Raw genomic sequence first — 17011 nt, 5'->3', positions numbered from 1 at the left:
CAGCTCAGCTTATCTTGGGTGAGGTATCATTTGAATACCTCAGCTAGATATTCAGCAATCCCTGTGCCGGCACATAGTGGTGAGCTGGAGAAAGACACTGCTGGAAAGTGTCTTACTGACATATTAGTTAGTAATTTCATATCTGTACTTCGTCCTGACTCTGCATTCTTGAAATCACAATTGGTTCTTTGTTAACTACAAGAATCATATGTTCAAGGTAATTTTTTTCCATATAAATTAAATGGATTGCAAATTTAATACTTGCAATATTTATTAAATGCATCTCTTTTTTAGTCAAGAAACATTTTGAAATTATTTTCCAAGGCAATTTAATGTGTTAACTGTGGCATTTGATTACTTGAACTGGTATTCAAAATAGGAATATGCTTTTGTACGCAAGAGTAAAAGAGATGTAGAAAGTAAATTACTTACTTTGAGCTTAGCATTTCCACAAATGCACAATAACAGCAACTTCACTAGTCAGCATCTTTAAAGAAGTGGTTTGCGATGTTGACTAGCCTTTTTTTTACAAGAGTTTAAACTAAATAAATATTTTTCATCTTTTAGACGTACAATTTGTATACAATTCTTTTGGCTTCTTATATTTAGCAATTGCCCTCTGCTCTGTGGATTCTTGTCCTAGAACATCACTAAAACATTTCATTGTCAATTTTATTACATAGCTGCTAAATTACACCCTGATCTTCTACGCTAGCATCTAAAGATTTCCCTATTCATCACATTGTTCAAAGATCTCCTTCTGCTAAGTGAAACCTTTGTCGGGTTTCCTCTGAGCAGACATGACTCCAAGGTGGGTATCACCATTTTATTCATCAAAACAGAGAAAGGATTGATTGCACAAATGATTTTGGTCTCCAGATAAAGGAGGTAAGTAATCAGGGTAAAGTTTATATTTGGTACTCATGTTCTACTGGCAGCTATTTAAGGATCAATGTGGACTTCTACATAAAATGACTGCCAGTAGTTGATTACATAATTTTCAAATTATTCTCATACCACGACAGACCATGACATATGAGAGCAGGATGGCAGACTGTTTCCTAGAGTGCTTCCTCACTCACTCCCCTTCCTCAGGTCTTTCTTTGGACAGAGAACTCAGGCTTCTTATGGCAGTGTCTTTTGTTTCATGCATCAATAGTGAGCTGGCTAAATATCTAAGGGCTGCCAAGTCAAATTGTAAATGCTTTCAGCTTTTTCCAGTCCACATGAAAAGGAATTCCAGAAAAGTTAGGAGATTCTTTACATGGCAAAGTTCCCTATCTCTTCCTAATATTTGGTTCAAAGCATTGCAGTGGAGTTCATATAACATTAGCATATAATATATTAAAAATACGGCTAATGGACTTAGCAAAGTCAACGGATTAAGCAGTTTTAAAGAGATGGGATGACCAACCACACATCAGAAATCATCTTCTGTGGACTTTCTTCTTCTCTACACAACCAAAAAACTACAGTAAATCTTCTTGAGTCTAAAAACCCATCACCTTAATAAACAACCAGAGATCTGGCAGCTTATTCATATCCTTTACAAGAGAATAAGAATCCCACAGGTCCTTGACCATAAAAGACTGTGCTTGGAAGGAGAGAGTACTGCAACATTTTACTGGCCATCCCCTTCAGAAGGAAAGGCAGGATCCTGCCCACATTTCATTTACTTCAATGGTTTGGTGTGACAGCCTGAGTGTCATAGGGGCCAGAATGGTAAAGAGGAAACAGTGAATTAATTGTGTATCACAGCCACAGTGCTTCCTGTCATGCCTATTGCTCAGGCCATGTCCAAATTCTGAGTATGACCCCACTACATTGCCACATATGAAATAAGGGTGCTATTATTTCCAACTTTCATATTCCAGTTTAGCTCCTGCAAACCCCAGAGTTCTTGGGCATTGGATTCTGTCACACCTCTTATTCACTGATGGATAATATAACACCAATGCAATCACTCAGTGACCTTGCCCTCTAAGCTACCAAGTCAGACATTGCTGAGAGGAAATGACATGCAGCTTAAGAAACTTGTTTATATACAAAATACAAATACGGAAGTGATTTCACCTTTGATATTGCTACTAATACTCAAGGATACCGACATCAAAAATCTCCAAATTCCTATGTAATTAAGATCAGCTATTGAGTCTACTTCTACATGCTATCTCTCAGTTTGCAATGAAACTTGGACAAAATGCTTAGATGAAGTAGAAAAGTGAGAGATATTATTACTATTAGAAGCTGTATATTAGAAAAGCAGGATGAAGAGATTCCACTGATAAATGGAAGTATATGGATATACAGGAAAAATCATGGAATTCAAGTCAATTCCTTTTTCAGGCTCAGCTTCAATACTCTCACAATACTGTCTTGCAGAAAGAGACTGAAAGTTTCATTTCAGTAAATACTCTCTGTTTTTTCTGAGTCTTTAAATAGCGGACCTTCCTTTTTCCACATCACAAATTTTCTTCTTGCCTACTTCCCCCAACCACTTACATGCTATGATCCAGCTGTTATTTATTAAAGACTGGCTCATAATGTAAAGGGCTTAAGTCTTTTTTCTGTTCAGTTATTGTTCCTCAAGTCCCAGAATCTCTTTGTATGGATTTATTTCCCAATTCTGTTCAAGTGAAAGAAACCAGCAGCTTCTTCCATGTCCAAGCACGTCCAAGACCTTTATAACACATCCTGCATGTTTAGCACAAGTAGGGAGAGTTTAGAAACAGCGTGAGTGAAGGGGAGGTGGAAAAGAAGACATCTACAGATCCTTCTAAAAAGTTTAGGAGGTGAAATTATAGTGTGTGTGTGTGTCTGTGTATGTTATTAGTTTAAGCTTCTTTTGACTTAATTTGCTGTTGTTTGTAGAGTTAATGACAATTGTTTACACGACTGTGTTAAGTATCCTTCTATCCTTCTACTTCTTTCCATAAGTCAAACAAGCCAAGCAGAACTGGAATGACATTTCTGGATGAAATCTCCATAGAAGAAAAAAAAAAAAAAAAAAAAAAGAAATGGCAGAATTCCCAGGTAGAAGTTTGACAAATCCTCTAAAAACCCTGGCACTTGGACTAGACCCCACAGGATAACACAAATTGCACTGCCAGAGGACAAACAGTTCTGTGGTGGAAGAATATTATGATGTTGGCAGGCTTTCAGTGAAATGCTCTGTTCTGCTGCAGGGGTCTTCCTGGGAAAGCACCCACTCTTGTCCCCGAGTGTGTGGTTAACTGCTGGCGATATGGGACGAATGAGTCTGAGTGCTGATGAGCTGAGGGAAGAAATGAGCAGTATTCCTGGACCCATTCTGGCTGCTTCACTGCTGCATAAGCTGGCAAGTCACCCCTGACATCTACATGGTCTCCAGCCCAGCAGCAGGAAAACAGCGACTTCAGGGCAAAGGAGGGATCGACTTCCCAGGACTGGGATGGGAATATCAGCATCTCTTTACTTATGGGACCAAGGCATGAAACAGGCATCTGACCTGCTTTATTTAAGTGATTCTGGGCACCCCTGAAGCAGAACCCATCAAAGAGTTGACCTGTAGGTAAGGCAAGAGTGCCATGTGAGGTATCAGCTCAGCTCACTCCATTCAAATTCTAGCTGCGTCTTTGCCAGTAAAACTTCAGTAAAACTACTTTGAAGTAAAACTTCACTGTGTCCCCTGGCAATGTAATTTTCAAACACTTTAAACTTTTGATTAAAGCCACAACACAGCTTCTGTTTTTATCCTGCAGTACTTAAACCCGGGACTGAATACCCACATTCGTTTGAACACTAAGATTGCTATCTTAGGGTTCAGAATAAGAAGGCAAGTCATCTCTTGGATCCATGTGTAAATATCACACTTGCTCACACATCTCAGAGCCATGCAGACTTCCCAGCAGTGAATTTGCATCACTTGTGCTGCCAAACCCAAGGCAAGGTACAGCTCTTTCTCCCAACACTCACCAGGGACTCCACAAATATCAGCTAGAGCATGTAGGCAACGGGATCTGGAAGGAGAAACCAACAGCTGGAGATGCAACATGTCTATTGGCAGCCATGCAAAAGTCACAGAGAAAGAAAATCTTCCTAAACATCCAAAAAGGCTCACTGCAATGTTTGCCAACTGGGTGTGCTGCATCTCATGCTCTGACAGATTCTCCCCTGGACACAGCAAACAGGGTGTTTACAAAACATTCAGCTGAAAGCAGAGGATAAGTGCCATATGCAAGCTGCTGCTGCCAGGCACGGAGATACAAAAACAGTGTTTAAAATGTCCCTCCGCTGTGTCTGGAGTTCTATATGGAAATGCAAACATCATACCCTACAAATGCAGCTTGGGATGCTCTTCCATGACCAGCAGAGAGAAACCCTGCTGCTGCCAAAGGAGAGGTCCTAGCTTCTCAGCCTTCCTGCACCACTATTCCCACCCATGATATCCTACCCCTCCTTCATGGAGACCCTTTACATCTCTTAGGGTACCAGTGCATTTGATAACTTCAGCATCAAACTATTTTTAGTGGGATTTGGGTTATTTTTCTGGGCTGTTTCCTATAGCTTCAGCCCTCTGAATTGGTTTATTGAGGACACATTTGGTATCAGATGGGCACAAGAAAACAGCAAGAGCACAGGGCAGGCTGGGAGGAGCAGGAGGACCCTGTCACAGCAGCAGGGGCTATTGGCAAAGCCACCCTCATCCTACTGCAGCCTTAGACATAAACATTTGTACCACTTCACTCAGTGGTTCAGGGACCTGGGCTCTGACCTGGGTCACACACAATGTGTTCAACACCAGTTTCCTTTGGAAGGCGGCCATGCCTTTCCCCAGGCCACTTTGCAGACTGCAGAGCTCAGCTGCTGTGGTGCTAGGATTGTTTTTATGAAGTCTCCAATATGTTTTTTCTCACTGGAGAAGTGGTTCCTTTTTTCTTATTTTTCTCATGTTCAAAGAGAAGTGGACTAATTTTAGCTCATGTTTCTCCTTTTGAACTTGCATGTGGGTATTAAGTCAACACAGGAGAATTCTGTTTCCAAAGATGGATGTCTCAGAAATGACAGTCAATAGTCACTGAGTGACAGTCACCAAGTGACAGTGGTTCTGCAATCCCTCCATGAGGCGCAGTGCACCAGGTTCAGAAAAGGTCATAGGAACTGAAAGTAGGACTTCTGGCAAAATGGGAAGCTTGGAATGTATGGCACAAATCCTCATCACCTCCCATCTGATGTTGGAGAAGTTTATTAAGAGGTTCTGCTGAAGACCTTTTATCCCAAAACTGCCTGTAGTTCTGTAGGGCGATTTCTTCTGTTCCTTCTTTAGTTGTGAAACCACCCTTGGCTAATAGGACATGCAGACCAGGATATATGATATGGGGTACTCCGTTGAGACTTTGTGGTGTGAGGGAGAAAGGGGATGAGGCCATAGATACATGATTACATGGGCCAGGTAGCAGCACAAATAATGGTTCTGTAACAATGCTGGGATGTCAGGTTCAAGAAAAGAAAAATTAGTTTTTTGTATAATTGGCTATGTCACAAAAATTGTCAGGTACAAGATGGGCTAAAGAAAGGGTTTTTTTCCTGGTATGCTGAGGTCCTGAATGCAAGGACTTTGAGAAAACTGAAGGCAGTTTCTGGAGGTTCCTCCTCAAGCATTGTGAGGAATTACAGATTATTGACCCCTACAAAGAGCCAGGTCACTTCAGCACCTCCAAAAAGTGGGGTAGTTTTTGTCCAGCCCAATTTAGGAATGAAGAAAAAAACAACATACTGTCCGATAATATGATTGCGAAATCAGGGGGTTTTGGGCAAGGTAAACTGTCATGTGTTTGCTCGCTTCTAAACCCAAATTTGTTTTCTGCGTTTCTGTGGAAAATCAGAGGATGTTATAGGCTGAGTCATGCCATTATTGACTTTAGCAAGCACAGCACTGATATAAATAGTGAAACACTGGTGTGTCTTAGACAGAGGAAAAAGAGATTGAGAGGTCTTCTAGCAAGGGCTGGTAGGACAGGGAGACAAAGATGAAGACAAAGATCCTTCTTTTCCTTGAGTTATTATATTTTACATGCTCCTCTGCTTTTCCAGTGGCTCCAGAAAAGGAAAAGGAAGATATGCAATTTGCCAAGGTAAGGACTATGGACAGAACTGATGAAATAATTTATTGAGAAAATGAACATAGTGGTCTACTAGCAATGTAGAGTATTTTATTACCAGATCTCTGCACTTGAAAAGAAGGTTTTATATTCTAAACTGTTGCTTTCTCTTCCCTATCAGAAGTATCTTGAAAACTTCTATGATTTTAAAGAAGAGAAACACTCTCTGTTTAAAGCAAAGGACCTCAACCACATGGCTGACAAAATACGAGAGATGCAGTCATTCTTTGGGCTAGAGGTGACTGGGGAGCTGAATCAGAAGACGCTGGACATGATGAAGCAGCCTAGATGTGGAATCCCAGACATCCGTTCATACAGCGCCTTCCCACGCAGCCCCACGTGGACCAAAGAAGATGTGACCTATCGGTAACATACACTAGAGCACATTTTTCTCCACACCTCTGGGAAGCTTTGTGAATGCTAGGCAGAAGTAATGTAAACAGGTTCTTTACTATTTATTTCTGTATTCCTCCATATAAAAGATCCATTCAGGATGAAAGAGATAGGAATGTGGGAACTATTCAGGCTACCAAACAGCGATGCGAATACCAAAATAGGGCTTTACAGTAGTTAGCTAATAGCCTACTGAATAATATACTCAGTGGGTAGAAAGAATACAGCTGAGTATAAATGTTAGGGTTTCTCAAAGGTATAAAAGAAAACTGTGAAATCTTTATCTGTCATGTAAGCAAATATTTTGGAAATAAACCACTTGAGACATGTAAATAGTTGTAGATTAAAATATTTGACCTTGATACTATGTGTCCCAGTCACATATGATCTGGTTGCTTTTAATTCCTTTCACCTTTAATTCACAGGATTCTGAACTACACTCCAGACATGCTGCAAGCTGATGTAGACGAAGCAATTGCAAGAGCCTTCCAGCTCTGGAGCAGTGTCACCCCTCTGAGGTTCACCAGGGTCTATGGAGGTCAAGCAGATATAATGATTTCCTTTGCAGCTGGATGTAAGGAAGCTCTGTTGTCAGGGAATCATAGTACTTGTCACATTTTCTTAGCAAGATAATGAAAAGTATCCCTTTTTTCCCCCTTATTTTTAGTTCACGGTGACTTCTATTCCTTTGATGGTCCAGGAGGAACTCTGGCTCATGCTTACGCCCCTGGCAGTGGGATAGGAGGAGATGCCCATTTTGATGAAGATGAAAACTGGACCAAATTTACGACCTATGGTGGTAGGCAAACTTAAATATTGTGTTGACTGTTATTTTATTAGAAAGTGTTGTCTTGAAGATGCTGTAAAGTCACATATCCCATGGCAGTAGTTCCAGTATTTACTGAGATGTAAAATGTCAGCAAAATTTAGTAAAACAGTTCTGCATATTTTGATCTGGGATGCAGTCGCAACAGTCCCTTGAAGTTAATGCAGACTGCAGTTACAGCTCCAGTGGAGTAAATTAAGTTAGCATTGATTAGCAATGTTGGGTACTTGTGACTTCAAAAGATAGGGAATTTTCACCCTCAGATAATGACCTTAAAAGTAACAACATAACCTCTCACATTTGTTTGTTTGCTTCGGTTTGGGTTTTTTTCTGATTTAAAGTCATGCTCATCTTTAACTTCTAGAAAGGAAAAAACATCTTGAATTAATTGGTGAATAAAATTAAATATAGCAGGGAATTATTCTGGTTTCCAGCAATGTCCAGGGATTATGTTACACGTTACTGGTTTTGTGAGGTAGTTACCAAGCAAATTCCATGTCATTTACAATTCCCAAAATCTGATCAGGTGACTAAAACCTTCTCACCTGCTTTTCAATTGTTATTAATAGTAAAGAAACCTTGATTCTTTGTTGGAAAATTTCTGCAATATGGGCAAAAACTGTTCCCAGAGTGGTTTTCCAGTGACAAATCAATGTCTATGATTCAAAACTCATTTCTTCTCCAGGAGGCCAGAGAGCTCTTACTTGGGCATAGTTAGATTTTCCCATTTTTTTAGGACTGTGAATGATATACCCTACATGAGAGAATAGCGCCTGTATCCCGCTGTCAAGCAAAAAATTTATTTTGCGTTTGTGTGGATCTTTTGCAGGATACAACTTATTTCTTGTTGCTGCTCATGAGCTGGGCCACTCACTAGGTCTCAGTCATTCCAACGTTTTCGGTGCTTTGATGTATCCTGTATATATGGCCACGGATACGAGGAACTACCAACTTCATCAGGATGACATTGATGGCATTCAAGCCCTCTATGGTAAGCAAGAAGCATCATTTTCTGGTGAATGATGGATAACAATTTATAATTAATTTTACCCAGCAGATAAAATGTACTGAACTTCCCACTACAAAAAAAAATACTGAGGTTTTATTTCTTGTTATTATTTTTGGGCAAATCTCTTGGGGTTTTTGTGGCTAACAGTCTACACTGCAAAATGGAATCTGTAGACTGTATTTATTCCAATTAGTCAAAAGGTCCAAGAGCCTTTCCCCAGTGATGCCAGAGGAACAGCCCACATCTGTAGCATGAAACTCTCTTATCTTCCACAGAAGGGTGGTTTTGTATGCGCACAGCTGCATATACACTTGACTTCACACGGTACTGCCTGAAATGCTGTGACATGAACTGCTCTGATCCACCTTCCAATTCCACTCTTATTTATTTTCCAAAGGACCCCCCAAGGAATCTCCTGCACTTCCAACAGCAGCTTTTCCCCCACAAGAACCAACTGAAATGGTACCTGCAGAAGCACCAACTCCAATGTCTCCCAGGGAAGAACCAACAGAAATGACACCATCCAAGCCACCCCAAAGACCAGACGACTGTGACCCTCATCTGACTTTTGACGCTGTCACGACTCTCCGTGGGGAAACAGTGTTCTTCAAGGATGGGTAAGTGCTTTTATTTCCAGCAGCATCTTTTTGTGAGACTCACAAAGGCAAAGCACGAAGTTCAGTTCAAGGAATTTATCCTCCCTTGGTTATGAAGGAAAATATTTTTTTTCTGTAAGTGTTAAGGCAGCTTTGAAAAATTTTGCTAGCCCACCTGTGCTGGGTGAGTAACATGGTTTAGTAATGAGTACAATGCTTTAATTCATCATACATCACTGTCCATGTCCATTAAAATTGTGCAAGGCTGAATAATTCCAGTGTCACTCCTCAGCCTGCAGCTGCTTTACATGCAGCACTGTCTTCATCACACCATCCTGTGTGTGGGCCAGGGAGCCGGGGAAAACGTCTCTGGTGATTTTTAGTGTCACTCTGACCTAGGATTCTGCACTAGACCAGTGTTGTCTGCAGAGAGTCTCTGCTGTTGCAGGGTGGCCTTGTTTTGGGCACGCTCTGGCACTCTTTGTAGAGAGGTGCTGGCTGGGCACATCCACCCTGGTGAGAGCAAGCAGCAGGGTCAGGGCTTCACCCCCTTCTTGGCTTAGTAGTTGTCTTTTGATTGAACAAGCTTCCTTTGATGATGTAGGTCTGATTTTCCTTCTAAAACATATGAAGTATTGTAGCTTAATAGTTTTCAAGGAGGAGGGGGAAAGAGCAATTCTTTCTTAACCTGGGTTTTAATGTGTTTCTCAAGAATTTTTATTTAACCTTTGCAACCAAATTGAAATGAGCTGTGCTCACCTACATGGGTCATGATGAAGAGAAAGCTGCAATTGTCAGCACTGCCACAGATATCCTAAGGTGTCTTGGACAAACCATTATGGTGCAAATGCAGAAGTCCACTGGGCCACCAGCTGTAGGTGTTCCTGGTTGAGCCAGGAGTTGGACAAGATGAGCTTCAGAGGTCCCTTCCAACCTCAACTATTCTGTGACCTCAGAGCAGCCTGCAGCAAAGGGCACAGGTCTGTGAGGGAGCAGAGTGAAGGACTGCATCCCAAAAGGGGTGGTGTCTCTGCCTCATAGGGAACACTGGTTCCAGCACCCAGACAGCAGGATTTCAAGTACATTTATGGGCCCTTGATCTCCTAATGAGATGACAGACAATGAAGCACTGCTGGTTTTGTTTCTAACAGCTTTGTCTGGCGCAAAAGTCCATATTTCTCAGAAATTGAGCATGACACCATCTTCTCCTTCTGGCCATCACTGATAGCTGGCTTTGATGCTGCATATGAGGTTGACAAGAAGGATCGAGTGCTATTTTTCAAAGGTACTTCTCTTACATTTTCATCATTTTTTAATGCATATGTGAAGTTATAACAATACTACTAAATGTTATTTAATCATAATGGAAGGTATATTATGCTAATATTCATATTAACTCTAACACTAGTGCTATCACTAATAGAGGATATTCTTAATATTTAAACGCATTTAAATTTTGCAAATTATGTTATTGTCAGTAACTAATGGTGCTTCACAATGGTCCTACATAGACTTCCTTTGGTCAGTGACAGCAAAGACCATACCTGAGACAAAATTAATTCCTACATTACATTATCTAAATACATTTTGAAAGATGAAACACACCTAAAATATAGACTTTTAGTTATTGAGTATATAATACTCTTAATGACTATAAAAAATAGAAAGTCCATCAGCTGTGAGATATTCAGACCTCTGTGCGTTCTAATTGGGTAATGTTCTCAGCTGGACATCTGTGCAGTTTTTGGCATTTACTACACAGAAAGCTCTGGGGCTTTGGCAAAAAGAAGATCAGACTCCTCAAGAATCCTCACAATGTTTTCTGTTTTCCTGCAGATGGCCAGTACTGGGCTGTCAGTGGCTACAGAATAGAGCCAGGGTTCCCCAAGCCCATCCAGAACCTGGGCTTCCCCAGCAGTGTTGGGAAAATCGATGCAGCCGTTCACGACCAAAGTACCAAGAGAACCTATTTCTTTGTTGGCAACAAGTACTGGAGGTAAGGTTCTTCTCTCTTCTGTACAAGACATAATCAAAACAGCTTTTTTAATCAAGTGATGTATTTGTACAGGAAGATCATGTCCTCTTTTTGTCAGCCTTCTCAGCCACTAAAAGCTGAAACTCAATTACTCAAGTGTTTTCTTAAAACAGTCTGTTACACCTGAGTGTTCACTTACCCTTATCAGGCTGTGATTAAGGGGCAGATGAGTTTTTTTTGTTCATTAAGAAGTAGTGTGAGCTAGTATAAAAATACAATGTACTATAAGTAGTATAAAAATATAAATCGAGTGGAGTTTGTCATCATGTCAGGTATTCATTCAGTAATTACTAAGAAGCAGAAGTACTCTGTGAAGTTTATAAATGACAAACCAAGAAAGTTATAGGAGACTAAAATATATACTTCTTAAGAAATAATTTAGCTAAGCAGCAATCTGATCCTAATAATTAGTCTGTAATACTATCTTGAAAGAGTGTTATTACACCTGAAGTTTACATTTCTCTTATGGGGTCATTTCATAGATTGTGGGCTGTAAAATTAAAATAATTCTGTTTGATTAATTATTTAAGATTACTACTCAGTATAAGCCCCATTCAGCCTTATTGTCAGTCTCAGGGAATGAAAGTAAATATTCTAATCTGATATTCTGAAAACAGACTTACCTAGGGTACTAAAGATGTAAATATTCACATAGCCAGGATTTATACAGCTCTGTGAGGTCACAGATTGCAGGTACTGGATTTTCATCTGAGAGTAGGCATATTTTGTAAAAAATCCATCTGGTTTCAACTTTGAATGTCACATGCTTATTTTCTGTTTCCACACAATTTCTTTATTTAGTTTCAATGAAAATAATCAATCAATGGAAAGAGGTTATCCAAGAAAAATAGCTGCTGACTTCCAAGGGATCGGCCATCCAATTGATGCTGCCCTTCAGAAAAATGGTAAATAAATTAAAATGTAATTTAAAAACCCCAAAGACCACCTGCCAAAGGCAAAAAAAGTATGTTTAAATACATATATTAAATTTTTGGTTTGATTTTTTACGTCACCCAAGGAAATAGTGAACATGTAACAATAGGTATGCAAAATTGAACTATTAATTTTTCCATATTTTTTCCTTCCAATTCTAGGATATTTCTACTTTTTCCATGGATCGAACCAGTATGAGGTTGACATCAAGAGGAAGAAACTCATCCGTATAATGAAAAGCAACAGCTGGTTTAATTGCTAGAAATATTAAGTGATGATACAGGAGTATATTTGTACCAGAAAGAGCTTTTCATGTTTCTTGATTTTAAACAGTGTTATTAACCTGTTCCTGTGCATCTGAGTCTGAAATGATGGCCTTTGGCAATTCTAATTTAAAACCTTTGAAATGTAAAACCTAATGTACAGTTTAATTTATTTTGGTTCTCCATCTATTTATTAATCAAGTTGTTTTTGAGAAATAAAGTATTTTGCTTGAGTTCAGCAGTTCTTGTGCTCTGATTCAGTCCACTGGAGACAAGGCATCTGCTGCAGCCACACACAAGCTGAGTGGTGCCAGGTTCCATCAGCATTTTCAGCAGGGCTCAGTGCCTGTGAGGGGAAAGTTAAAGAGAAGTGGAGGGGCAGTTCTGGCGGGCAATTAGAAATTGCCCAGGTGACAAAGGAGGGAAACAAGGTGCTCAGGAACAATGTGGGGGAGGCATAAAATGTAAGAGGAGATCCTACACAAGAGTGTGTGAAGGGAGAGACTGGAGTCTATGGCATGCTGTGACTCCTGGCACAGGGACAGAGGCAGGGGTGGGGACAGGTAGGTGGGAACATGGCAGTGGCTGAGAGGACCAGTGCCACTGAGGGTGGTTTTAATGGACAGAGTCATTGGTACAGCAGGACATGAGCAACCAGAGAGAAGGATAAGTGTCCAGTTTGGGGATGGAAGAAGCATGCAGGCAGGTTGGGAAGTGATGGAGATATGATCACAGGGTTGCAGGGAGTCAATGGATTAGCCCTCCTGAGCTGTAACCATGTGCCATGGAAATGGAGTCAGGGCTGGCAGTCCAACTCACAATGCTTGACAACAAACCAGAAACAAGAACCATTTCCCTGCTAGAGCACACAAGCCAAAATAATAAGAAAAAAACCTAAGGATTTTTATGTAACTACCACAGATGAATCCTCCAGAGGATGAGTGGTGAGACACACCTGCTTCCTCCTTGTTTGGGTCCTGCTCACAGGGCAATAGCTCAGTGATTTTAAACACCCCTTGGGCTTTAAGAGAGCTTGGCTGTGGTACATCCTCTCTTTGGAGGGATTTGATCCCACCTCTTACAACACTGATGTGATGATGTGATTATGCGAGGAAGTCAACTGGCTGTTAATCTTTCTCTAACAGAATTGGCAAAGGCAAAAAGAGAGGCTGGGAATGGCTGACAGGGACAGTATTCCAATTGCCACAGCTCAAACCTCATTAGGCAGAGGTAAAATTTTCTCCTGGTCTTCTGCACAGGGCAGCTGCCTCAGACATCTGATCAAAGACATACTACCACCTATACCACCTATCCCCTCATCCACGTGGGCCAGAGGAAGCCATGTGTGTCCCAGTGCACCCACAGGCCCACAGTGCTCACAGACAACGTCAAACAAAGGCAGCAGAGATGAAGCTAGGTTGGAGGGGCTTTTGAGCAACCTGGTTTAGTGGAAGGTGTCCCAGCCTCTCACAGGAAGGCTGGAACAAGATTTTCCTTGAAGTTCTTTCTCCCCCCAAAATTCTTCAATTTTATGATCTTGGAATATCTCATCTCTGGCATGCTCTCCTCATGCATGTTTTGTGCCATGCTAGATATGCTCTAAGTACCTCTAAAGCTGGGTTTAAAACCGACCTATGTTACAAATCAGAGCATGTCTTAAAAGTTGCTTTTAACAACTTTTAACAACAGTCCCTACTGTTGTGTCAAGCAGGGACACAAGAGCTCAGCATTGCCCCAAGGGCAGCAGATCACCTGGAGGAGTCATGGACTGAAAAGTGGCTGAGCTCACCTGGCAGCAGTCCAGGCAGGGCAGAGACACAGGAAAACTGGTGCTGCCCCAACATCTCCCAGTTCTTTCTCAACAGCTCTTTCCCTGTACATAGCCTATCCTGAACAAACTTCAGTCCAAGGACTTCAGATGCCTCCAGGCTTAGGCAGGGTGCTTGCGAGTATAGCATAACTAATGGGGTTAATTCCCTTTGTTTTTAAAAATGCCTACATACTTTGATATCGTAAATAGATGCTTTCTTGTATGTGAAGGCTACCTTCAGAAATAAGGCCTTTAGGCTCTGGTTGCTGTCTGAGACTTGAAAGTGGTTAGGGAGGAACCAAAAGAAACATTTCAGCAACAGCAAAGCAGATCACTGTTGGTGTTTATACTGACTCACATTAGATTAAAGTATTTCTCCTGCATAAGGTTAGTAATAAGTTTTTAGTTATGACATCCAGGAAACAGCAAAATTAAAACACTCCCTCCACCTTTGAGTATTAAGTACCTTTAACTCACAATATCTGAAAAATGAGTGATATTTACTTAGCTGTGAAGAAAAATGTAGCCTGGAGCAGAAACAGATGACACCATGCCATGGATTTCTCGTAGACAAGGGGACTAGTGAGATGTGTTAATCATGGAATTTCTGTCTGTATTTTTGCTTTGTTAATGTCTTAAAATTTGAAATGAAACAGCACTACTTTCAGTTTGGGAAAAGCAATGAAATTCCTGGTAAATGGAAGATGTAGCTCAGATGATGTTGGAAACATCAGAAGCAGGAGTGCTTGAGCTGTCTATACTCAGCGAACAAGGGAATATTTCTTGTAACCATGATTTTGTCATAGCTCATAAATTATTGCTGAAATTAAAGACCTCTTAGGTGCCAGCAGGGGAAATTTATCCACAAACGTAATTTCAAGTACTTGTCCTGTATGAATAGGAACTTTCCTTGAAACCCAAGGGCAGGCATGCAAATTAGAGTCACAAAATATAACTTGTTACATCTAAAATTCTTGATTGCAACAACAGTTGACCTAGACCAAACCACTTGCACATGAAATCTCAAAACTCCCTTAATGACTTCACTGACAGAGCAAGGATGACCCATGTGCAAGTTGACTGGGACTGGAACACTGAATGCTGCCAGGGAATCAGCATTGCCATGCTGGAGACCCACAGCTGTTATATAAAAGCCAGAAGTAGGTCACACTTTGTCAGCAATAAGATGTTTTTGAGCCTAGGTTTGTGCTGCCAGGTCTGAGGGTTTGCAGCACAGCCAGGAAGGAGGTGCCAGAGACACTGAGTTAAGCAAGGCTGGTGGCAGCACAGGCTGAAGTTGCAGTTTTACAGCTCAGAAGTTTCCCCTGCACAGACCCGCTCTCCCAGGGTTTGGCCAGGGGTCCTGCACTGCTACCAGAGTTCAGCCTGGCCAGGACACTGAGGGCACATAAGGCACCAGAGAGGAGCCATTTCAAGCTCTGAGTAATTAAGCCCTTGGCTTTGCACAACAAGCCAACTTAGTTTCATCCTGTTGAGGCTCTGTGAGATGCTCTTTTCTCTATACCACATTATTTATTAGTTTTAAAATATGTAAACTGTGACTTAGCAGTAACTTTTTTGTCAAGGCTATTAATAATAATAACAATAAACATATTGTGTTACCTGTTATATGTCTTGTGTTATATGTCTTGTATTATATGTCTTATGGTGGGGCTATGGGAATGCATCCAAGGCAGAAGATTAAGTCCTGAAGAGGAAGGGCAATCCTAGGAGCTTACCCAGACAAATTTACAGGTTGTAAAAAGGACAGCACAGTAATTTTCACACTGACTTCTTTAAACTGAAACCAGAGGTTGGCATTACATAGTGTGCTACTTTTAGGTAAAGCCACGTCAAAGAAGTGACAAACAACAAAGAAGGTCTTTGTGATTACGGAATTTTTTTTATATAGAATATTCTAGGTGATTGATCTCTTGAGACAAACGGGGAATAGTATCCAAAAAAGTGAGACAGAGGTTGACAGAGTAGCAGAAGTATGTACTTGAGAAAGCTGATAATAAGAAAACTATATAAATGTCATTAATACCATTAATGACCAAAGCATTCCTAGACAGTTTTGATGCCTTTTAGTAGCCCTCTCATTAGAAAACAAGATGAGTGATGAAAATTTAATTCCTACAGGCTGGAAAGTTACTTCTTCCTTCTAGCACATGGAGACAGTGAGGGAGGAGAAAAAAGAGCTGGGAGGCTGTAGGGAGCTGTAACTTCCAGAAGCTATTTCTGCAGAGTGCTACTGTCAGTGTGTAAGCTGCACAGGAGAACTCTACATCAAGTTTTGGATTCATCTCACCCACCCTGGTACACCTCACATAACTCTGTGAATGCAGTCATTACCAGAAGCTCCCTCAGGAGATTGCTTCACCTTGACTCAGCTGTTCCATTTCTGGGTCATTCCCTGAGCCTGTCCATCTCCTCCCAGGACTAGGGAAGGGTTCTCTCCCTAATGGAAATGCCTCAGGTAGATGTCCGCTCCTAGGGTAGGAATTCAGTCCACAGTGACCAGATAACCCTTGTGGAGTCCCACCAGCCTTGCCTTGCTGGTTCAGCTGCCCAGACCCAGCAATCACTCATGTCCTGCCTTTGGATGGCCACAGGCACGCAGTGCTCTGGGAATCCTTCTAGTACCAACACAGTGTTCTTCATCAGGAAATAATTTCACCAAATAACTCGAGTATACAGTATATTTATAAACTCTCCTTTCACATATCTATCGTGCTGGAAGCTCCGTGGAAGGGGGTTTATCTCTCTGCACATTCAAAGTCTCACCTGCTCCTCAGTGCTGCAGGCTTACCTGAAATCCTGTGTCAGCCCCACACAGAAGTCTCTGATATGTGAGCTGCCTTCAACGGCAGTGAACGTCTCTCTTCAGGACTCCCATCCCCACTGGTTTGTCCTCGTTTGTGCATGGAGGGTGTGATTGGGCATGGAGGAAAAATGGTCCCGATCTAGAGTAGGCCTGCTGTTGAGTCTCAGCAGCTCCTACAC

General features: G+C 41.2%; 1 protein-coding gene across 1 annotated transcript; it reads left to right on the top strand.

Moving 5' to 3' along the window:
* The first annotated feature begins 5958 nt into the window (after positions 1-5958).
* On the top strand, positions 5959-12381 carry LOC131554975 (stromelysin-1-like). Its single transcript, XM_058800639.1, has 10 exons — positions 5959-6113; positions 6262-6506; positions 6959-7107; positions 7201-7332; positions 8189-8350; positions 8766-8985; positions 10116-10249; positions 10801-10960; positions 11801-11904; positions 12094-12381. The coding sequence occupies exons 1-10, from the start codon at positions 6009-6011 to the stop codon at positions 12192-12194; spliced, it is 1512 nt and encodes a 503-aa protein (XP_058656622.1). The 5' UTR covers positions 5959-6008; the 3' UTR covers positions 12195-12381.
* Positions 12382-17011: the final 4630 nt, after the last annotated feature.

The sequence above is a fragment of the Ammospiza caudacuta genome, chromosome 2 (genome assembly GCF_027887145.1).
Source record: "Ammospiza caudacuta isolate bAmmCau1 chromosome 2, bAmmCau1.pri, whole genome shotgun sequence".
Taxonomy (NCBI): domain Eukaryota; kingdom Metazoa; phylum Chordata; class Aves; order Passeriformes; family Passerellidae; genus Ammospiza; species Ammospiza caudacuta.
Note: the sequence above shows the minus strand (reverse complement) of the source record. Positions and strands in the feature narration are given on the sequence as shown.

Bases quoted from the DNA above. Each gene is read 5' to 3' on its own strand.
- LOC131554975 (XM_058800639.1), top strand. From the start codon at position 6,009: ATGAAGACAAAGATCCTTCTTTTCCTTGAGTTATTATATTTTACATGC. The intron at 10,250-10,800 runs GTACTTCTCTTA...GTTTTCCTGCAG, and splicing joins TCGAGTGCTATTTTTCAAAG to ATGGCCAGTACTGGGCTGTC. The intron at 10,961-11,800 runs GTAAGGTTCTTC...TTCTTTATTTAG, and splicing joins GTTGGCAACAAGTACTGGAG to TTTCAATGAAAATAATCAAT.